The 22,772-nt window shown below is 38.6% G+C and overlaps 2 protein-coding genes across 2 annotated transcripts; one reads left to right on the top strand and one right to left on the bottom strand.

Moving 5' to 3' along the window:
* The first annotated feature begins 274 nt into the window (after window positions 1–274).
* Window positions 275–8,409, top strand: tmem150b (transmembrane protein 150B). The gene is made up of 6 exons (XM_038286709.1): window positions 275–505; window positions 2,829–2,888; window positions 3,039–3,106; window positions 5,501–5,628; window positions 5,708–5,864; window positions 8,190–8,409. The coding sequence occupies exons 1-6, from the start codon at window positions 441–443 to the stop codon at window positions 8,372–8,374; spliced, it is 663 nt and encodes a 220-aa protein (XP_038142637.1). The 5' UTR covers window positions 275–440; the 3' UTR covers window positions 8,375–8,409.
* A 9,389-nt stretch (window positions 8,410–17,798) lies between these two features.
* igfbp7 (insulin-like growth factor binding protein 7) lies at window positions 17,799–22,524 on the bottom strand. The gene is made up of 5 exons (XM_038286673.1): window positions 22,047–22,524; window positions 20,465–20,574; window positions 20,221–20,328; window positions 19,900–20,020; window positions 17,799–18,136 (listed from the first exon to the last, which is right to left on the bottom strand). Exons 1-5 carry the CDS (start codon window positions 22,471–22,473, stop codon window positions 18,114–18,116), a joined length of 789 nt encoding a protein of 262 aa, XP_038142601.1. The 5' UTR covers window positions 22,474–22,524; the 3' UTR covers window positions 17,799–18,113.
* Between the last annotated feature and the right edge of the window lie 248 nt (window positions 22,525–22,772).

Raw genomic sequence — 22,772 nt, 5'->3', positions numbered from 1 at the left:
GTGTCACCTATTTCAGGTAAGGAAACTGATCTCTGTATCGACAGAGACAGACAGAGAAGAGAGGGACTGGTGGGGTTATTCTTTTTCTGGTTTCTTACTTTTAATTTGCATAAAGGCCTGAACTGACTGAAGCTACAAGTTCAGCTGATGAAAAAGCCCTTAGCCAGTTCAAACAGATGAAGTCTACCAGATGACATGAAGCAGAGATGATTTTACTGTTGAGGATATTTATGTGTGAATCATGGTATTTAAAACTTACTTTACAAATTTTCTCTGAGTTTACAGGTTTCGCCATCCTTTTTAATCCACTTCAGATTTCCTGTGCTGAGCTCAAGAACATAATCCACCTCCATCCATCTTCATAAAGCGTGAGCAGAATCAAGAGGATTTCCCCACTGTGTTTGTGGTTTCATAGCGAGCTAAGAGAGAATCTGAGAGAGATGGGTCCTCTGTTTGCTATTCCCATCCTTGCTGCAGTGAATGGCATCGCCGGCATTTGGGCCGTGTGAGTTTTTATCCTCTTCCTCATCCATTCATTTTTTTCCTCTAATCAGAAGTTTCAGATTTTACAGAAAATAAATTTTTTAGATATTTTTCACGATATAAAGGTTACAAAAATTAATGAGTTAATCTACGAATATACAGGTGCTGGTCATAAAATTAGAATATCATGAAAAAGTAGATTGATTTCAGTAATTCCATTTAAAAAGTGAAACTTGTATATTATATTCATACATTACATACAAACTCATATATTTCAGATGTTTATTTTGTTTAATTTTGATGATTACAAATGACAACAAATGAAAATCTCAAATTCATCATATCAGAAAATTAGAATATTGTGAAAAGGTTCAAAATTGATGGCCCCTGGTGCCACACTCTAATCAGCTAATTAACTCAAACCACCTGCAAAAGCCTTTAAATGGTCTTTCAGTCTAGTTCTATAGGCTACACAATCATGGGGAAGACTGCTGACTTGACAGTTGTCCAAAAGACGACCATCGACACCTTGCACAAGGAGGGCAAGACACAAAAGGTCATCGCTAAAGAGGCTGGCTGTTCACAGAGCTCAGTGTCCAAGCACATTAATAGAGAGGCGAAGGGAAGGAAAAGATGTGGTCGAAAAAAGTGTACAAGCAAGAGAGATAACCGCACCCTGGAGAGGATTGTGAAACAAAACCCATTCAAAAATGTGGGGGAGATTCACAAAGAGTGGACTGCAGCTGGAGTGAGTGCTTCAAGAACCACCACACACAGACGTATGAAAGACATGGGTTTCTGCTGTCGCATTCCTTGTGTCAAGCCACTCTTGAACCACAGACAGCGTCAGAAGCGTCTTGCCTGGGCTAAAGAGAAACAGGACTGGACTGCTGGTGAGTGGTCCAAAGTCATGTTCTCTGATGAAAGTAAATTTTGCATTTCCTTTGGAAATCAAGGTCCCAGAGTCTGGAGGAAAAGAAGAGAGGCACTTCATCCACGTTGCTTGAAGTCCAGTGTAAAGTTTCCACAGTCAGTGATGGTTTGGGGTGCCATGTCATCTGCTGGTGTTGGTCCATTGTGTTTTCTGAGGTCCAGGGTCAACGCAGCCACATACCAGGAAGTTTTAGAGCACTTCATGCTTCCTGCAGCTGACCAACTTTTTGGAGATGCAGATTTCATTTTCCAACAGGACTTGGCACCTGCACACAGTGCCAAAGCTACCAGTACCTGGTTGAAGGACCATGGTATCCCTGTTCTTAATTGGCCAGCAAACTCTCCTGACCTTAACCCCATAGAAAATCTATGGGGTATTGTGAAGAAGAAGATGCAATACACCAGACCCAACAATTCAGAAGAGCTAAAAGCCACTATTAGAGCAACCTGGGCTATCATAACACCTGAGCAGTGCCACAGACTGATCGACTCCATGCCACGCCGCATTGCTGCAGTAATACAGGCCAAAGGAGGCCCAACTAAATACTGAGTGCTGTACATGCTCATACTTTTCATGTTCATACTTTTCAGTTGGCCAACATTTCTATAAATCCTTTGTTTTTATTGGTCTTCAGTGATATTCTAATTTTCTGATATGATGAATTTGAGATTTTCATTTGTAATCATCAAAATTAAACAAAATAAACATCTGAAATATATGAGTTTGTATGTAATGTATGAATATAATATACAAGTTTCACTTTTTAAATGGAATTGCTGAAATCAATCTACTTTTTCATGATATTCTAATTTTATGACCAGCACCTGTAATGTCTCCTGTGAAAAACATCTCAGGAGACTTCCTGATCAAATAACTAAATAAGCAGTAAGAGTTTCCCAAATGATTGCTTTGCATTTTTCAGAGCTGGATTGTTATTCAGTTTGTTTATAAATCAAAATTAAAGCCAAATTTAGACCCCTTTCAAGAGAGAACGAGTCCAGTTCATTTCCAATTCATAAAATTAGTTTGGTTCTTTAATTAAATCTGATCAAATCAGATCATACAATGACCTTTAGATCCAATCCTCTCTCCATCTGTTCTATTGGCACAGATTTGATCTTTTTCTGGACATAAGCTGACGTTTCATTTAGTTCTATGATTAGTTTACAAATTCCCCCATTTCTTCTTTTGAGATCTCAACTGAGTTTCTTGGACCCAGACAGTTCAAAGATTTGAAAACACTTGTAGCTGAACCCTGATCCCAGCCTGCAGGAAAAGCAGTTAATTTTAATTATCAAAAGTCCCACAGTATTTTGACATGTGTATGTTGATATTGAGAATTAGGGGACACCTTTTCAACATCTGTTAATCTGCTGGATTTATGATGTGAGGTTTTGTTTTCATCCTACAGGTATGGAATAGCTTTGCATAATGGAACAGTAAATCTGACGGACCACTTTCCTTACATAAGGTCTGTAAGAAAACAAGATTTACTCTAAGAAAAGTTATGTTTATGGATTTAAATGAGTTAAATCTGACATCAATTCAACTAAAATCTGCTAGAAGAAGAGTCTGTGTTACAAAATAGATGATCAATGATGATGTCTGTTCCTTTTATCAGTCACTGTGGGGCAAAACCTCCAGCCAGCTGCTGGTTCTCTCAGGTCTGCAACAACGGCTGCATTCTAGGTAAGAAAGGCAGCTTTATGTATCTGCATCCAGTTAATAGAGAACACAGCCAAGATCACCTACATTAAGACTAATTCTGGCTGATTTATGTTTCAACAAGCAGTCTCAGGACACATTACCAAAAGAAGGTTAACAGGTGAAACCAGAGAATTTCCTCTTGATATGGTTTGTAAAAAAAAACAAAAAAAAAACAGCAGGTTGAATCCAACTACATGTAACCTTGAATGAGTTATTCAACCTCATCAGAAGACAAATAAAAAAAAAAAGGATAACCTTTATTCCCCATGAGCCTTCTGACTAAAAGTATTTCTTATGAGCGCCAGCACTTTCTCACGATGGGTAAAAGTTCTTCTTAATGTTCCCTAGACCTTCAGAGAGCTCTGAAAGTGAAAACAGTTGATTGTCTATCCCTTTAGTTTACCCATTTATTTTTGTATGTAAAATAAACTTTAAACTACCTCTAACGAGCGTTTATCCCTTTAGTCATGTACAAAGAAATCTATTTACTTTTTGGTGTTTTTTGAAAAGGATGATGATCTCACCTTAAATTGCTTTTTTTGTACATGATTGAAGGGATACACGCCAATTGAGGTAGTTTAAAGTCTATTTTTCGCACAAAACTAAAGGAATAAACGCAAATCTGATGACTTGCGCATGTTTATTGACTATGGGTATGCTGGTCTGATGGGTTATGCTCATCTGACAGAACACTGTCTCACCTACTCTCTGTTGTCCGGGTACACAAAGTATACCAATGTTAAAGTTGGTCCAAACGTTCTTAGCTTTGCTACGTGTAGGGCAGTATTGCTAGGTATACGGTAATTGGAATAGAATAGAATAGAATTAAACTTTTATCGTATATTCAACAATTATCGTATATATGCAACAATTTTGCTCTCTGTATGATCAATAATCCCAAAAAAGGGCTAAATGTAAGATAATTTGATTATTCCATAAGGGCCCGACGTCCTCTAGTGGGCCCTGTGCTCACTGCCCGGCACCGTGGAGTTCGATTGGCATTTGCAGCAGAACACCGGAATTGGCAAGTCTGCCACTGGCTCCCTGTGCTTTTCACAGATGAGAGCAGGTTCACCCTGAGCAGGTGTGACAGACGTGAAAGGGTCTGGAGAAGCCGTGGAGAACGTTATGCTGCCTGTAACATCGTTCAGTATGACCGGTTTGGTAGTGGGTCAGTGATGGTCTGGGGAGGCATATCCATGGAGGGACGCACAGACCTATACAGGCTAGAAAACTGCAACGACTTCCATTAGGTATCGGGACGAAATCCTTGCACCCTTTGTCAGACCCTATGCCGGTGCAGTGGGTCCTGGTTTCCTCCTTGTGCACGACATTGCCCGGCCTCATGTGGCGAGAGTATGCAGGCAGTTCCTGGAGGATGAAGGAATTGATACCATTGACTGGCCCCCACGCACGCCTGACCTAAATCCAATAGAACACCTCTGGAGCATTATGTTTCGATACATCCAACGCCGCCAGGTTGCATCTCAGACTGTCCAGGAGCCCAGTGATGCCCTGGTCCAGATCTGGGAGGAGATACTCCAGGACGCGATTGTCTCATTATGAGCATGGCCCGATGTTATCAGGCAGGCATACACGCACTTGGGGGTCATACAAAGTACTGAATACCATTTTGAGTTGCTGCAATGAAATTTCAGCAAAATCATTGTATTTGTATTTTTTCACTGTAATTTTTGGGGTGTCTTTGAATTCAGCCCTATGTAGGTTGATAATTTTCATTTCCATCAAATGATGTGGCATCCTTTTGTTCCTAACACATCACCCAGTCTATATCAGTATAATTAAACAGCATGATTTTTTCCCCCATTGAGATCTGATGTGTTTTCAAAGTGTTCCTTTAATTTTTTTGAGCAGTGTATTTAATTCTCTGTGAAATAGCGCTGACCATTCTTTAATAAGATCCTCCTCAAACGGACATCATATGTTTGTTTTTAAAACCTAATGTGTTTAACGAACCCAGAGAATGATATATATACATTTTTTCATGTACAAATCTACGACAAAAATTTAACTAACTCAGGAAATAAAACAGCGAGATCTGCTGTAAGGACCAGGTTAGATCTGGGGAGAATGTTACTACGGTGACTGAAACAGAGGTTGAGTTTTCCATAAACCTGCTTTGTGATGCTGACCCCAGATATAATAAACCCAAACCAGAACCAGAATTCCAAAAGCTACATTTGAAAAAAAAAACAACACTGATTGTGAATCATTGAATTTATTATATAGGTTCAAGGTTTGGGTAAAACCTTTTAGGCTTCTGTTAGAAAGTTGAAAGCTTCTAGCTGTGTTCTAGAAACTAATCCTACCCAGAACTATACAGTGGAACTAAAACCTTCTTTCTTTCTCCAACAGCTCTGATATTCGACACTGTGCGTTTCCTCGCTGTTAAAAACCATTCAAAAAACAGAGGGTATAACATTGCTAGCTTTGTACTGGGAATCTTCTCAGCTGTGGGGTTGTCCATCACCGGAAACTTCCAGGTAGCAGACACACTAGTAACCTATCAGAAACGTGCTTGGTTCTGATTAAAATCTACTTCTTATGTCTGTTCTGTTTCAGGTCTCAAACAATGTTTCTCTTCATTACATTGGTGCTGTTCTGGCATTCTTTGGGGGCCTGGTCTACCTCTGGTTTCAACTGTTTCTTATCAGCGACAAGATCGTGAAGTACATTGGGTATGTTGTGTGCTCCATCTGCACCATCCTGATCATCTGCAGTATCCTTTATAAACGGAATAACAGGTCATAGACAGCAGGTAAAATAAGTATTGAACACAGCACCATTTTTCTCAGTAAATATATTTCTAGAGGTGCTATTGACTTGACATTTTCAACAGAACAAGCCATGTAATCCACATATACAAAAAAAAATGTCCAGAAATTAAATTATTTGCAATAAAGTGAAATGGCACCGGGAAAAAGTATTGAACACTCTTGCTGAAATTTATATACGCATTTGTTCCAAAAGCCTCTGTTGTCAATGGCAGCTTCAAGATGCCTCCTGCATGGAGAAACTAGTTGTATGCATTGCTTATGTGTGATTTTGGCCCATTCTCCCAGACAGTCTTCAAGTCTTGAAGGTTCCGTGCGCCTCTTCTATGAACTCTGATCTTTAGTTATTTCCATAGATTTTCTATTTGGTTCAAGTCAGGTGATTGGCTGCACCGTTCTAGCAGCTTTATTTTTTCGTTCTCTGCAAACAATTTAGAGTTTCCTTAACTGTGTGTTTGGGGTCATTGCCTTGCTAAAATTTCCACCCACATCTTTGTCATCCTGGTAGCTGGCAGCAGATTTTTAGCAAGAAGGTCTTTGTATATTTTTCCATTCTTCCTTCCTCCAGTTATTTGAAGTTTGCCAGTACCCTATGCCATGTTGTTCTCACCTCCAAACTTCACTGTGGGTATTGTGTTTTTGGGTTGGTTTGCAGTGCCCTTTGACTTCCAAACATGGCAGTATTATTCAGTTCAACAATGGTCTCAACTGGCCAGATTATATTGTCCTAGTATTTCACAGGCTTGTATAAATATTGTCCAGCAAACTTTAAACAAGCTTCAACATACTTTTTCTTCAGCAATGGAGTCCTGCATGGTGAGCATGATTACAGGCCATGGCGTTTGAGTGAATTACTTATTGTTTTCTTTGAAACAATTGTTCCTGCTACTTCCAGGTCTTTCTGAAGCTCTCAAGTGTTTTTTGTCTCTTGGACAATTCCTCTTACCATTCTTTGCACTCTGTCATAAATTTTGCGAGGAGCACCTGGTCATGGTCAGTATATGGTAAAATCAAGTTCTTTCCACTTGGTCCCAACAGTGTTCACTAGAACATTCAGAAGTTTAGAAATCCTTCTGTAACCAATGCCATCATTATGATTTTCAACAATAAGGTTGTGTAGGTATTGGGAAAGCTCTTGCCCATCATGAGATGTTTCTCGTTTGATACCAGACACACCTTATTATAGGCCATCATTTGGGACTGAACCAGCTGATATTAATTTGCAATGACAAGAGGCAGGATTACTTTCTAATTACTGAGAGATTTCAGCTGGTGTCTTGCCTTTCCATTCCTTTTCGCTCTTTCCCGTCTTCACGTGATCAATACTTTTCCCCTTTGCCATTCCACATTATTACACATAACTTATTTCTGGACATCTATGGTTTGATTTCTTTGTATCTGTGGATTGCATGAATTGTTACCGACATCTATATAGCACCTCTAGAAATACGTGAACTGAGAACAATGATGGTGGGGCGTTCAATACTTATTTTAACTGCTGATGGAATTCCAGAGGCCACAGCCAACAAAAAAACCCTTAAAAAATCCAACAAAAAAACATAGCATCCTATCACATCTGCTTTATCAGAATCTGTGTCTTTAAAAGAAGAACAGCAAGAGCATTAAAAGCATAAGCTGTTGTGCTTTCTCATAGCCTCTACTGCCATTTAATTTGTTACCCAGATTGGCTAAAACCACACTTGGTTGGTCAGGTCACTTTGCCTAATCAACTCAAAAAGCTCTGCTGGATATCTCCCATTTCCCCAAACAGATTCGATGACAGCAGTCCCAGATTGATAATGTGTAGAACTAAACCTGAGAGCTAAACATTATCAGTCTAAATTGGCAGGTTAAGAAAAAGCCACATGGAGTATAAATGCTGCAAACACTGTGATAGAGGATTCATAAAGTATAAACCAGCCTTTACCTGACCAGGTGGAGCCAATGATCCAGGTGCTGAGATCAGACCTTAATTGAAGCACTGATTCATTGGTTGTTGCTGCACAGGTTCCTTTCTTTTTTTGTAAGTAGATTTTATATATTTACACCTATTCTTTTTATTTATATATATTATATCTATGTATGTCTATATCTATAATTTATATGATAGATAATGACATACAGTCATAAAATGTTATTAAAGAGTTGAGTTCAGTTATTTTAGTCAATCATAGAACTTACATTGAGACAGATCATGGGACAGGGATGTTCCTTTTTACTACTGTTTCTATGCTGTTACACTTGTTGTCCTTAACTATTCTCTCCTTCAGTGACTGTTTTCCATTTCTGTGAATTTCTTACTTATACTGCAATCTGTGAGTGGACCCTGGCCACATCATTCTTCCTGCTCTATCCTCTGTTTGTGTTTGAGTTTTCAGATATCGACCTCAAATTTACCATAAACACCAAAGGCTCCGCCTCTGCAAGCGGCGACCAACCACTTAAAGATTACTAGAGGTCACTCTGTTGTCACGGAGACAGATCAAAGCTGATGTTACTGCTGATGAATCTGAAACAAATAAAATCTCAGGAAAACTTCCTGGTTATTTGTATTACTAAGATCTTGTTGTCTGTGAAACTGGTTACTATGGTAGCAGTCTGAACCACTGTCCTGCTAAGTGTGGAAACTGGACTACAGCATCTTCAAAGCAAGTTCTGTTCAGAGGACCAGTTGTTCACAATGAGAAAAACCCAATCCAATCAAATCAAAATTTATTTAAAAAACTCTTTTAGAACAAACAGCTAGACCAAATTTATGTAGGGATTACATTTAGTTAAAAATAAAATGATACATATATAACCCATTATAAAACCTGCCAGAAAAGATGTAATTTGTTTATTTTATAAAAAAAAAGCTTTAAAACCAGCTGCCTAATGCAGGATCAACCTGTGGGACCAGAGTATTTTAGGAAATTTAATTTATCAGGAAAACTGATATCAGGTATCAGGACGTTATGGAGGTCTGTTTTAAAATTCTGGTAAATCTTTACCAGCAGGGCAGATATTTTAGTTTAAACAAAGCAACATTCTTGCCGAAAATCTTCTTCAAAGTTATTTTTTGTGTCTTATAAAGGAAAATATTTTGACTTATGGGAAATGGAGGACCATGAAGGTCTCCCTTCCCTCTACTTTGGCTTCATTTGTGTTTTGTTAAGTTGCCTTCAGATTATGAAGTTGCAAAAAATATAAAATATTACCATATAGAATAAACTTAAACTGACCATGGGTGTAGTTATGAGCCCAAACTGTTTGACATCTTCCTCATCTGCTAATGTCCCAAATTGGTGACGTAATTGCTTCTTTTTCATCTTTATACACAGTTGGTCAAAACAAGCAGGGCATCAAATTGGCACCCGCTCACACACCAAATGCCCGGTAACTTTTGTGATTGGCGGGTGAAACTATCAATCTGCTTTCCATATTGGTAGGCCGCCAAAAGTACACACACAAAAAAAAGTACACACACAACACTAAGCGTTGTATTGTATTGTTGACCAATCACCTACGCTATTGTTTTTTTTAAGAAAGCCCCACTTTTTTTTTTTTTTTTTACTAAATCGGGCACAAAACGGCAGCCGTTTAACCGCTACAACAGTTAAAATCGCTATCAGGATGCAGTAACTTCTTTTTCTGAGCTTTCTTTGAACGCACCATGGCCATACGTGCCTGTTTAAATTGTCATCCAGGTCATGGCAACCACAAAACCAGCCTAATTTGTAAGGCAACTGAACTTTGGCTCAATTTTGTCTGCTGGCTTGCACCTGACTCTTGTGGCAGTTGGCAGAATTAACAAAGAGTCCCGGAGAGGTGTTGAAAAATCTTCAAAAAAACTGAGCCAAAGTCCAATTACCTTCCAGTTTAAGCTTGTTTTGTGGTAGGTCTATTAAAACCTTTTCAGCTAATGGAGTACACCCTTTAGGACTGAACTCAACCAAACATAGGAAACTTCAATTGCAGATTTGTTTAGACAGTTAGAGCTAAATGTTTAGTCATAGAGCCTTAAAAGGACCTCTTGAACCTGCTCCACATTTTTAATCGTTAACAACACAAACTTCTATAGATACCTGTACGTTCGGTTCAATTTACATGCTTTTTAAGCCAAAACAAAGCTTTGTTTTTGGTCCACTCCATAAAACCTCGAACTCAATGCTATACATTTTGAATTGAAAAAGCTTCCTGGATGAGAAGCGAAACATCTTCAAACTTGGAAACAAAGTCCAGTGTTTTTTTTTACTTTTTTGGAATGATTATGACCTGGATGACTGAGAATCTTTACAAACATAGATTGTAGCTACTTGTTAATCCATCATTAAATACTGAATTATAAAAATGTTTTTTAAAATCCTCCCAGAGGAAAACTTTTTTGCTCAGGATAGTCTTTTCTTGATCTCTCAAGACAGTACGGAGATCTCAATTGAATATCTTTATGAGATTTCTTCAATCTGAATTGTGTATCTTTTTGAGATCACCTCAATCTGAATTATTGCTCCTAAACCCCCCCTTAGGAGCAAAATTGAGATATTGTGAGAATGACTTTTTGAGACTTGTAGGAGAAATGATAGTCATAGATAAGATCTCATCATTGCATCTTTTTTATTTCATTCATGTCTTGCTTATTGCTCCTAAAAAGCCGGTTGGAGCACTAAAGAGTTAAAATACAGATCTCAATTGCCTGTCTTCTTGAGATCACCTCAATCTGAATTATTGCTCCTAAATCACACCTTGGAGAAAAACTGAGATCATAGGAGATCTCAGGATTCCATCTTTATGATCTCATTCATGTCTTACTTATTGCTCCTAAAAAGCCAGGAGGAGCACTAAAGAGTTGTGAGATGGAGCTCAATTGCTTCTCTTCTTGAGATCACCTCAATCTGAATTATTGCTCCTAAACCCCTCCCCTTAGGAGAAAAACTGAGATAATGTCAGAATGACTTTGAGACTAAGGTAAGAGAAAATTAAGATTAAAATGGAAGAAATAAGAAACAACTGTGAATGAACTGCAGCATCATTTATTTTGCATTAATTCAACACGCATACCAGTGTGCATACCATTTTACAAGAGTGAACCAGGCCATACATTGTAAAAGTGACAGCAATCACATTATCCCAATTGACAACCACTGGTGTAACAACATGTCAATAAACGGTGAAAAAATTCACAATTGCTGAACAAGAGGGCACACTGGTGAACAAGGGGCTGTTGTAAACATTATGCCTGTAAAGCCAGTCACTGTACTGACCTGTGACAGCATTTATTTATGAGGGCCTTTTTAAGCTTGGCCTCCTCTACTGGTTTCCAGTTCTCCATCGTTGCGCACCGCCTCACATAGGCTGCAAAAAAAAAAAAAAAAAAAAAAAAAACGGAGAAAAGAGACTTAAATTAGTTTGATATTTTCCTAGCATATTTTAATACATTATTATGTTCATTCAACTATCTGTAAAATGACATTTCTATATAGCAATGGTTCCATCTAAGTGTATAATGTTTTTGATTATTAACATAAGAGGAAATAATGACTAGTGGCAAAGAAAACATTTAATATTAGGAATATTAAATGATGAAATAAATTGATTTTAAAAGATATGGCAAAGAAACACTCAGCTATGCATGACACAAGTACAGGTAATTTTTGGTCCATCTTGTGCATTAGAATGGGTTTGCAGTGCCAGTGTATCAAAGGGTTAAAATAAAGGACTGTTTATATCCATCTTAGCCTTCCTGTGCATCTCTCAACACACCAGGAGCTACATTCAGTATCATTCAATTTCTTATTTGACTTTTACGATGGCCGACAAGGGTCAAACGGACAGCAACGGCCCAATACGTCTCAGTTTGAGAAAACAGCTTCAAGTACAGAAACGATGCAAAATCACAAACTCAAACACAAGTCTAAACGAGGTACAAAACTTTAACTTCTAACAGGTACACTGCAAATGGAGAAACGATCTGTAAACCGACAAACGATCTGCAAACGAAAAACGCTGCATGCTCCAAACCTGCAGGGGGAGCCCTCAGCGTAACAGCTCAATAGAGAGATACACGGGATGGAGAGAGACAGAACAGCTGACTAAATCACAACAGTGTATGAAAATACAGCAGGAACGGTAATGTGACTTTTACTTGATTTTATATATATATGTATATACATGTTTGCATGTAGATTAGCCTACTTGATATAAAACACCCGCTTTAAAAATACATTAAAAAGCCCTCTTTTCACAGTCTCCCATACCTATATCAAGCAGGCTAATCTACATGCAAACATATATAAACATATATATAAAATCAAGTAAAAGTCATATTACCGTTCCTGCTGTACAGTGAAAACCGCTTATAGTGATCACGTTGGTCTGGAGTCAATATGATCACAATAAGCAGTTGATTACTATAACTGAATTTTTATTGTTTCACTTAATTTTTTATGCAGAACATCATCTAAATGCCATTCGTATCGTTTTTCAATGAGAAAAATGGAAATAGACAGCTTCAGCATTGACTGAATTTTATTCTGATTTTAAACTCAGTCGTTTCAAATGCTTCTTTTGAGAAGCATCATGCAAGTTTAATTACTTTTGCCTAACACCAAGTTCACTTCTTTTTCAAAACCATGTAAAAGGTCAAAGTTTTTAAAACCAACATGCAGGAGACCTTTAAAATGTGAACTGCATTCCTCAGCTCTGGATGGGACAGCTGCACTATGTCCTGCTGCGAGTAAAAAATTAAATACACGTAGTTTTAAAATAGTTTTTGCATGTTTTCATTCATAAAATTCCCAAAAATGAAACTATAAGTGGATTTCTTGATCACTATAACCAAATTATTTAAACAGCATTTGTATAGAAATGATTCTGTCCTCTGGATCCTAAAGCAGCTGATTACTATATCCGTGATCACTATAAGCGGTTCCTGCTATTCCTGCTATTTTCATACACCGTTGTGATTTAGTCAGCTGTTCTGTCTCTCTCCATCCCGTGTGTCTCTCTATTGAGCTGTTACGCTGAGGGCTCCCCCTGCAGGTTTGGAGCATGCAGCATTTTTCGTTTGCAGATCTTTTCTCGGTTTACAGATCGTTTCTCCATTTGCAGTGCGTTTGATGGTGATGCATTTTTGATGATGCGTTTTTTCATTTGCAACACGTTCCTCGTTTTGTACCTCGTTTAGACTTGTGTTTGATTTTGTGATTTTGCTTCGTTTCTGTACTTGAAGCTGTTTTCTCAAACTAAGACGTATTGGGTCGTTGCTGTCCGTTTGACCCTTGTCGGCCACTGTAGACTTTCATAATCTAATCATATTAAAAATATATTTACTCAAAAAAAACAACAACAATCAAGTAACTAGTGTACAACAAATCAAGCAAGCAAAATGCTAGAAAGTAGCTAGAACATTGCAGTCATTACACCAGAAAAACTACTCACTCAGAATTCCATCAACTTTGCTTTGGTCAAGCAGCTGCTTCCCCTCTGGTATCTTGCCATGTCGTCCGAAAGCCACTGCATTGGTGCACTCCTCTGCGGTGAAGAAGTGTTCAAAAAGGAGATGGAAAAGTCGAAGGCTGTCATGGTCACATTGGTGCATTATGGAGGCAAGCTTGAAGGATGACAGGAACAAGCCACTATTGGGAAAGAGCTCCTGAAGAGCCTTCTGTGACGGGTGGATCAAGGCTGCAGAGCTCTCCTGGTACAGAGCAACATTTTTAAGAAATCCTCGAGCCACTCTGATGTCTTCTGGCTCTGAAAAACAAAAAGGATAAAAGAAGTGTTGATGTATGTGCTTATCATATGATAATCATTTAGTAATGTGCATTTCACAATATGTAGTGTATTAGCCCGGGAACAGTAAATCTATATCTATTATAGTATTATTTATTTGTTGGTACTTGTTGTGGCCATTCCCCCCCCAATAATAATTTTCTGGTGCCGCTGCTGCTTGACAGTGAATTAAGACACATCTTGAGTCTAGCAGCTAAATATATATTATTATATATTAAATATATATATTAATTGATTGTGCAATTTTTAAAGTGTGAAAAGGTGCTGATACAATTTTAAGGATTTCTAACAAGACAATTTAATGTTTCTGTGGAAAGACCATAGTAGACTCAAATTATTATTCAAGTAGTTTATACTGTATACAGTTTAGCATGTAGGGGATCTTTAAAAATCAGCTATTCTACTTATACTTTCCTTTAATTACCAATTGATAAGTTAAAAGTAAAAAATAACAGTAAATAAATTAACAATAACTCACCAGCTGCCTCCTCTTCCTCTTCAGTTCCCAGCTGTACATGATCTTTCATTTTGGTTGAAGGTAACCTCTGTCTTTTTGAGTTGGAACCAGATGTCATTCTGTAAATGGCAGTTTAAAAAGCATGATGTTAGCAATCTAATGCTTTCATATATCACATACAAGATAAGAAATATGATTTCATGCAAAGTGCAGCAACAGTGAAAATTACAAACACTACATATACATACATTTACGTATATATATAGTCAGTCCACATTGGGTTTATTAAACTAAACATGTCTTCTTCAGATCATGTTTCCTCAAATAACTAAACTGTCTTTACTCATCAATAAAAGACTCTACTTCTAGATGTCTTGTGCTGTTGAACGTAACCGCTGTGAACCAATCATAAACTGACGTCTTATTGATCTGATTCACCGGCTTTCTTACAGTCACCGCTGTTAATGACCATGGTGAAGTTAGTTTCAGGTTGATTAGTCAGACATACTGTAGTCGCGTACAGTAGATTCAGCGGTGTCGAATATCCAACCTGAAACTGACTTCACCATGGTCACAAGCTTTTATACAGAACAGAGAAATGTATTATATTTTTTTCAGCGTGAAAAATCAAATACATGGCGTGGCGGGAGTGCGTGGCAAAAAGACAGAAAACTGGTGACGCAGCAGAGTCTCTATTTTCATATGACACCTTGTTTGTGTGGTTAGCATCATTTTGGTATGCTACATGTTAGCTTACTAGCTTCCTAATGATCGTCTATGCAGCAAGCATCTCACGCAGCCCTTTGTACAGTGGGCGCTCTTACTTAAAAGGTTAATTTATATGGACATTTTCACAAACACAACATTGATACCAACTTCCAAGTCTGCTAAAAATCAAAGGAAACCATGCTACTTGTAATGTTAGTAGCTAGCTTGATTTGAGACTGCATGGTCGTTCAAAATTCACCGCCCAAAATTAAAATAAATTGACTACTGATATCCGTGCATTTTTATCAAGTTATCAATGTATAATGCTGTCGACGGTTACAAAACTAACTTATATGTAAGAAGTTTAAAACTTACCTTCACTCCAGACAACTTCCACTGCACAATGTCAACAGGTGCCACTTCAGAGACTGCAGACCTAATTGGTCCCGACTGGACTGTCCCGCTCAAAGTGTCAGTTTGAAATTCAAACCTCCAATCAGCTGCTCTAGACGTCCGACCCATCCCGCTCTCGTCTTTGGCCCAGTGAATATTTTATTTCCATTATTACTACCTTACTTACAAATTATTTGAAATATAGTTCATTCTCACTGTATGTGCACTGAGGATTCATGTTTCTTAACCACATTTTTTTTTTCTTTTTTCTGTATGATTTCTGTACAGTACTGACATGCATCCTTAAAGAATTTGCATTAATCTCTAAATATAATACTGAAACGGTTGGTTGTCTAGTTATGTTGATTTTTATTATTTTATTAATAAATTGGAAAACTTGGAATTTAAAAGTGCATTATTTTCTGTCTTGTTTTCTTGTAAGTTACAAGGTAATGAACTTACAGTAATATAATACAATAATTACAATGCAGAATTTGAAATGTAGTATGTAGTATGTAAAATCAAAATACTCATGCAAGTAACTCTATTTATGAGATTTCATGGAGCTTCTCTTATCCATGTACGGGAGAATTAAATGAGACTTATTTAATACCATTTAGAGATCTCTTCTTTTGATCAGAGTAAGACACACTCTGGTTGTTTATTCTGAGGTCACTATGAGAAAACTGAGACATATTTGAGAAGAATAATGAGATCTTGGGAGTCATAGCTGAGTTTTCTTTGAGTTCTTTCTTTGATCTCATGGTCTCATGTTTAGGAGGCTGAAATTAGACATATTTCAGATCATATAGAGATCTCTTGTTTTGATCAAACATGAGATTATATGTGATTGTTTCTCCTGAGTTGAATTTGAGAAGCAGGAGAAAAAACCTTTGGTCTCACCTTAGTATCAAAAATAGCTCATTTGTGTCTAGGAGAAATGAAAGAAACAACAACGAGATCTCTTCTTGGATTTTGCTTTCCTATGGGCTATTTCTTAATGGAAATGTAAAAAACAAATTTATAAATCTGATTATAAATAGCTTTCCTAATAACAAATTTAAAAATGATTCCTTATTGAATTTATTTTTCATACTTGCATTTTAAAATCTTTTTGAAATTCCATTTACCTACCTATAACACAACGGAAAACAGTTGAACTTTTATTGGTTAAACTGCCAGACTTCATTAACAAAATCACCAATGAAGGAGCTGGTACCATCAGATGAGCAACTGTGATTGGTTAAACTGGTTTCCAGCATGCTCAAGTCACAGAAAAGATAAATGGAGCAGGTAAATACAGGTAAGTTTATTGATATCACATTGGAGAAATCTACCTCTGAATTTAACTCATCCCCTTGGAGAGCAGTGGGTTGCCCTTGTGCGGCGCCCGGGGAGCAGTGTGGGATTAAGCGTCTTGCTCAGGGGGTCAGAGTGCAGGCCGTGGGGATCGAACCAGGTACTTGCAACCCTTTCATAGCACAAGAACACTGCTCTCCCCTTGTGCACACAAACTTATATTGTGTAAACAAGTTAACTGCATACAGTTCAATTGAGAATTCATCATGCTGTTATTCATTTTATAAAGTCATCCTCCTTCAGCCACTTAATTATTACAGGATTTTGCTTGCATCCAACCAGCAGCATCATGGTCCCATCAAAATCAGACCTACAGAGGAAATAAAAGTTGCTACATCTGAGACTGTTAGGTAAACCCGTGTTCACAACTGAAGGCTTTGTGTTCACCAATCCAATCCTGTAGTTCAGTGTATGCAGCATGCATATAGATGCATTTGTCTAAATGCAACATGTTAAATGAAGTTGTTAATATCAGTGTAATGAAAGCACACTGTTGAGATTTTAGATACGTTTTCTTGGGTCTGTGCGCCGGTTGGATTTGAAACTCATGGCCTGAAAAATGTTCTCAGCAAAAAACTGATGGGAAGTTATTGCTGATGGATCTAAAATCTCAGAAGAAAACCTCCTGGTTATCTGTCCTAAGACCAGGTTCTCAATCTCAGACCCAACCGGGCTTGTTGTCTGTAAAAGAGGTTAATATGATAACAGTCTTAACCTCTGTCATGGTAAACTTGGAAAATGAACTGCAGCCTCTTCAAAGCAGATTCTGTTTTAAGCTGCAGTTGTTCCCAAAGAGAAAAGCCCCCAATCCTATCCAACTTTATTTACAATGCACTTTTAAAACAAAAACCTAGGACAAAGTGCTGTATGGATTACATTTACTTAAAATAAAATGATACACATATACAAACCTGCCAAACAATAGTCCTTTATTTATTTAAAAATCCTGAACACCAGCTCTCTGGTGTGCAGGATAAAGGAATGGGACCAGAGGTAGCCTTATGCCTGCATTGGCTGGCAAGGCTAGACCAGAAGAACAGGTGTTTATATTAAGCTCTGGTGCCCCCTGCTGGCCTCTAATGCAGACGTTAGTCTCTTTCTGCTGTTTAAAAAAAAAAGGAAATAATTCTAGTTAACATATCTAGAGAAAAACTGCAACTGGGGAAAGGTATAGAAACAGAGTCTGATTTGGCTACAATCTGATTTATACACTTTATTTTCTATATCAACAGGAAAGAAAAGTATCAGCTTTCAGAAAAAAAAAACATTTTTGATGAAAGATCATGTCTTGTTTTTATTTCACAACAGAAACGAATTTTCTCACAAAATGTTTTGCAGGAGAAGAAAGTTAAATGGGTGGAAAACAACCTCTCTTTAGACATACATCATAGCCCTTTAAGCAAAGAGTAAAAAAGGATTATAACATTTTTAATTCAAAGAAAAAAGATAAAAAGAAGAAACAGAAATGTGTTTTTTAGTTTCCTGTAATGTTTGTTGGACCCGCTGATCACAGCTCATCCTCCTTGAGCCCTGAAATAAAGAAGTCTCCAGTCAGAGATTTACACACTGATTGCACACAGCTTTCTGGATACAAGTACATGAACAGAAGGCATTGATGTGGAACATTAGAAGCCTAAGGAGAACACATGCAAAAGTAAAAATGGTTCAAAGAACTTTCAGTTCTGAGTTCCTCTCTGACCCGGTGTTCTAAGGCAGGGGTTCCCTACCTTTTCTGACTTCTGTACCCCCTTGATCATTTAATCATGTTGATTATTTTCCAAAAGTAGAAAGTAAAACTGATTTTAAAATGAAATAATTTTAATTAATTTCTTTAACTTGAACATTTAATGATCAGACATTTCATACTTTTCAATTAGAATAAAAATAACATAAATATGTTTCATGGAAATTTAATTAGTACTGAAATCCTTATAGAGCAAAACCCACCCCTATTTTGTTGTATTTATTTACCTGGAAAGTAAAATATTAAATATTTTGACATAACCCCTGCAATGCATGGCAGATTTCCAACCAGGGGTACTAGTACCCCTGGTTGGAAATCACTCTTCTAAGGTATCAGTTTCTGCTCTGAGAACAGCAGCTGAAGCACATAGAGCCATGTATGTGGCAGAAATCTATTTGTCTTAGCAACTGAGAAGTCCTGGTAGCTCTATTGCGTCTCCTTAATTCCATCAGTCCAGGTTAGACAGAATATTTGACTATTTAACAAATAAATGAGCCATGTTTTGTTCTCAGTGTGAGAAACAAACCTGTCGGATCATCACCCTGGTGATGGTGCTTTCTGAATTAGGAACTATATGTAGACCTTTTCTTCACGTCAGATCCTGTCAGAAGCTATTTGTCAGAGACATGTCTCTCCTCATTACTGTATCGCTATTTCCCTAAACACGGGAAATCTTCTCACAGTTCCTCATCCTGTCAGCACCAGGGAGGAGAGATCAGTAGATGACTCACTGATGACCTGAATCCATCTGACAGACACAGCTTCATGTCCTAATTATACCATCTCTCCAAGATAGTGGACTGGACACATAATCAAAATTGGATAAGCATTCTTTCTATTGTTTACTGTGCTTTCCTCAGAGGACTAGATATTACACCTGCCTCCAACATCTGACTGCTGCTCAGGACTTTCCTGATCCAGGACCTGTAGAAACAGGGATTTCGCCCTAGGGATACATGGGAATCCCTATGGTTTGTTTCTGGTTTCAACTCAACTTTGAGTTGAAACCAGTTAATGTCAGAATCAATGTTATGATTAAAAGTATAGTGGAGGATTTTTGCGAATTTGATAAGACCCGTCCTTTCCACTTAAAAAAAAAAAACACATGCAAGACCCTGTACCCGCTCCAGAGAGGGAACGCCTATTCAATACGTGCGAGAGCATGCATGAGCCCATTTGTGCTCGTGCACGATCTGTTTAAATGTGGCTGTTTGCATCGCTTATACAAGCTTTCTTTCCAAAAGATTTGCGATTTTTGTCAGACTCTCCACCGGTAAGGGAAAATGGGGACAAGCACGTAGGACTGCCTTACGTAAACATATTACCACAATGATTGACAATTAGGAGGACCACTTATTTTGATGATCCACCCGGAATTAGAATGAATGGGAGTATTAACCAATAAATGTAATTGTCAGAATTATCCAAAAAAGGATCGATGTTGTGAATAGCCAATAAAAGTTCGTCAACAAAAAGGGTTAGGGGGGCAATTAAAAGCAGGTTCATGCTTGTGTTCATCTGTGGATAATGATGTCAGAGTTTTTGTTACCCGTCTTGATGTTGTTGATGGATTCGACAAGGTGGATCTCCCCAATGGCCGATGCTTCACCTTTGGAGTTGAAGGCGTGACACTCATATGATCCATCTTCTTCTTCAGTCAGAGGGGAGATCTACAATAAGACCAGCACATCTGATTGGTACAGATATGAGCTCAAGAGATTACATAATTTGACAAGAACAGGACCGCCGTGCTGGCTACCCCTAAGCTGGTGTCAGGACCGACTTCTGAGTTTTTCTAGACGGCTTAGATTGAAAGAAACCACCAGCAGCTGAAAAGCTGTTAAATGGAAAAGTAGAAACCATTCCTCACCAGAACCCATCCGGTCACTTGATGCTTTTCTGGTCCTCCTCTGGTCTGGATTGCCAGGTTGTCTCGATCTCCAGGAAGAAGCGCCGCCTTTCTCTTTCCACCAAGGACCTGAGAAAGGTACCACCAGAAGCAAAATAATCAGATCAAAGAATATTTCTCATAATCTAATTGTGTGTTCGAACTCTAGCTGTCCCCTTATTGATCTTTTTTTTTTCAGGTTAAATCAAATGACAGATGGATTCACCTTCCTCCAGGTGAGGACAGGTGTGGGCACACCCACAGCCTCACAGCTCAGGAACACCTGGGAGCCGCTGACGTTGTACACCTGACCCGGTGGAGTGACAATGACAGGAGCTGGAGGCAGACAGACAGAGTTCAACTATACGGGATGGGATCAGGACAGAGCACGCCTCATCATGGAAACGCAGTGACCTGACAGGAATGTCTTCTGAGCATGCTCAGTCAGGTCTTTTCATCTAGAATGGAATGCTGTGTTTAGAAAAGGATGAAGGGAGATTATCAGAGACACCACAGTACATTCAGAGGGAGTTACTGTCCCAAAACCACTGAGGCAGATCACTACTGAGATATGGAGCAGACAGGTAAACCCACAGAGGAACATCCATCAGAAACCTGCATAATTCCTTGAACTGTGATAAAAATCATTAACATGCAGACCAGTTAAACACTCTGACAGGGAGAAACAGACCAACGAAATATAATTATCTTATTGATAATAATAATAATAAAACTGACAGGAGTGGGTGACTTTCCCTTAAGAAGCAATGTGTCAACAAGTTTCTGAGGGACTGAAAATGACTGCTGTGTTTGCAGCAGAACCAACAAGAACAACTGAAATGGTTGTAACTTCTGAGCATGGGGAAAGATCATCATCAAAAGGCTCCACGCAGAACATTCTCCACCAGAGGACTCTAGATGACGGGGATAAAAACTGAGCTGATACAATCTGCTGGAGAGCCTCTGGTCTCCTGGGAACCTATAGAGCAAAAATCTGTCCAGATTTTATGTGAACCTTTAAACTATAAACTCGGGGTTTATACTGAATCATCAGGTTATTTTAAATAACATTTAGTCATCCTCTCTCCTGAGGTGTGTCTCTCCCAAGGGTGTAAGTTTGATCTCAACTTTGGTAGGGACACTACTGGTCTTAAAATGAATTGGTCTGATGTCATTGGTCCTACTCATTATGCATGCTCCTATTTATTTTAATGCTCGATGTATCAGGGCGCATTTCATTTAAAGAGAAAACAGCATTTTTTTTTTATACATTTATACACATTTTATAAGCACTACACACACAACATGCTGTTTATGAATGTTTGAAGCATCAGTGGCTCAGAATAATGTAAAATTGGGACAACTTAACACTTTGGAAAGGGTTACATTTGAACTTACGAGTGACTAAGACAGAGGGTAAATAAGTGCGTGCCTTTCTAACCAAATATAGTCTAAATATGTCTGTTGTTTATGTATTTATCCAAGAAATAGTATTGTGCAGGTAAACAGGTAAAACCCACTCTTATTTATTTTATCTGATATGTTGATATTCTCTGTATTGTAAAACAAAGCAAAATAACATATTCAAGGGACTGCAAATAGATTTATTGTATTTACGTGGACGCGGGAACTATAAGAGGAACTGACACTGAGCATTTGAAATATTAACTTCAAAATACAAGTTGTGAGAAAAGAAGCGCCTGCTGCAACAGCACTGTATTGTAAATTATAAACACGTTATTCACATAGAATTATTGGTAGGGACATGTCCCTATGGTCCCTATGCAAACCTACGCCCATGGTCTCACCTGAAGCGCAGCGGCCTTTGTTTAGGACACTGATGGCCTCTTTGCCCTCCTTCTGCGCTGACAGGCTCGCGCTCCTCAGCGCGCAGCCGTTCTTGTACGTTGTTCCATCGGTGCCGCAGACCTCGTAGCTGTTCTTGCACGCGCACACGCCGCTCTTGCTCTTCTTGTCGTTGTCGCTTTTGACGCACTCCAGTCCGGTGCCGCAGCGGCGCGCTGTCGCGCGGCGTCCACCGCACGGCTCTCCCTCCGCAGCGGCGCAGACCCCACAGCACCCGCAGGAGTCCTGCAGGGAGCCTGCGGGACAGCCGTCAGAAGGGAGGGGGGCGCATTGAGTCGGGTCGCAGGGAGCACAGCCCGGTCCGGCCGCCAGAACCGGGACCAGGAACAGCAGCAAGACCGGGAGCAGAGAGAAGGAACAGGGCTTCATGGCGCTTAGATGAGATCTGGACTAAGACTGAGATGTGAGAACTGATCAGCCTGCTGACTCCGCCTCACTGCCAGAACTAATCCCGGATCAGAACAAGCAAAACCTCCTGCTTCACTTGTTTGTTTTTTTAAAACTTAAACAGGATTAAATGTCAAAGGATATAAGATTATTAATTAGAAGATTATAAATGTAATTAAATAATAGATGGTTCTGATTGGAACTTCTCTCTCCACATTCCTAACATTCAGATCCAAGTTTGTTCCGGACTCCCATTCTGGGAAAACAGGAAACATTCCAGC

The sequence above is a fragment of the Cyprinodon tularosa genome, unplaced genomic scaffold, assembly GCF_016077235.1.
Source record: "Cyprinodon tularosa strain WSP-4 unplaced genomic scaffold, ASM1607723v1 ctg229, whole genome shotgun sequence".
NCBI lineage: Eukaryota > Metazoa > Chordata > Actinopteri > Cyprinodontiformes > Cyprinodontidae > Cyprinodon > Cyprinodon tularosa.
This window is presented reverse-complemented; position numbering and strand designations above follow the sequence as displayed.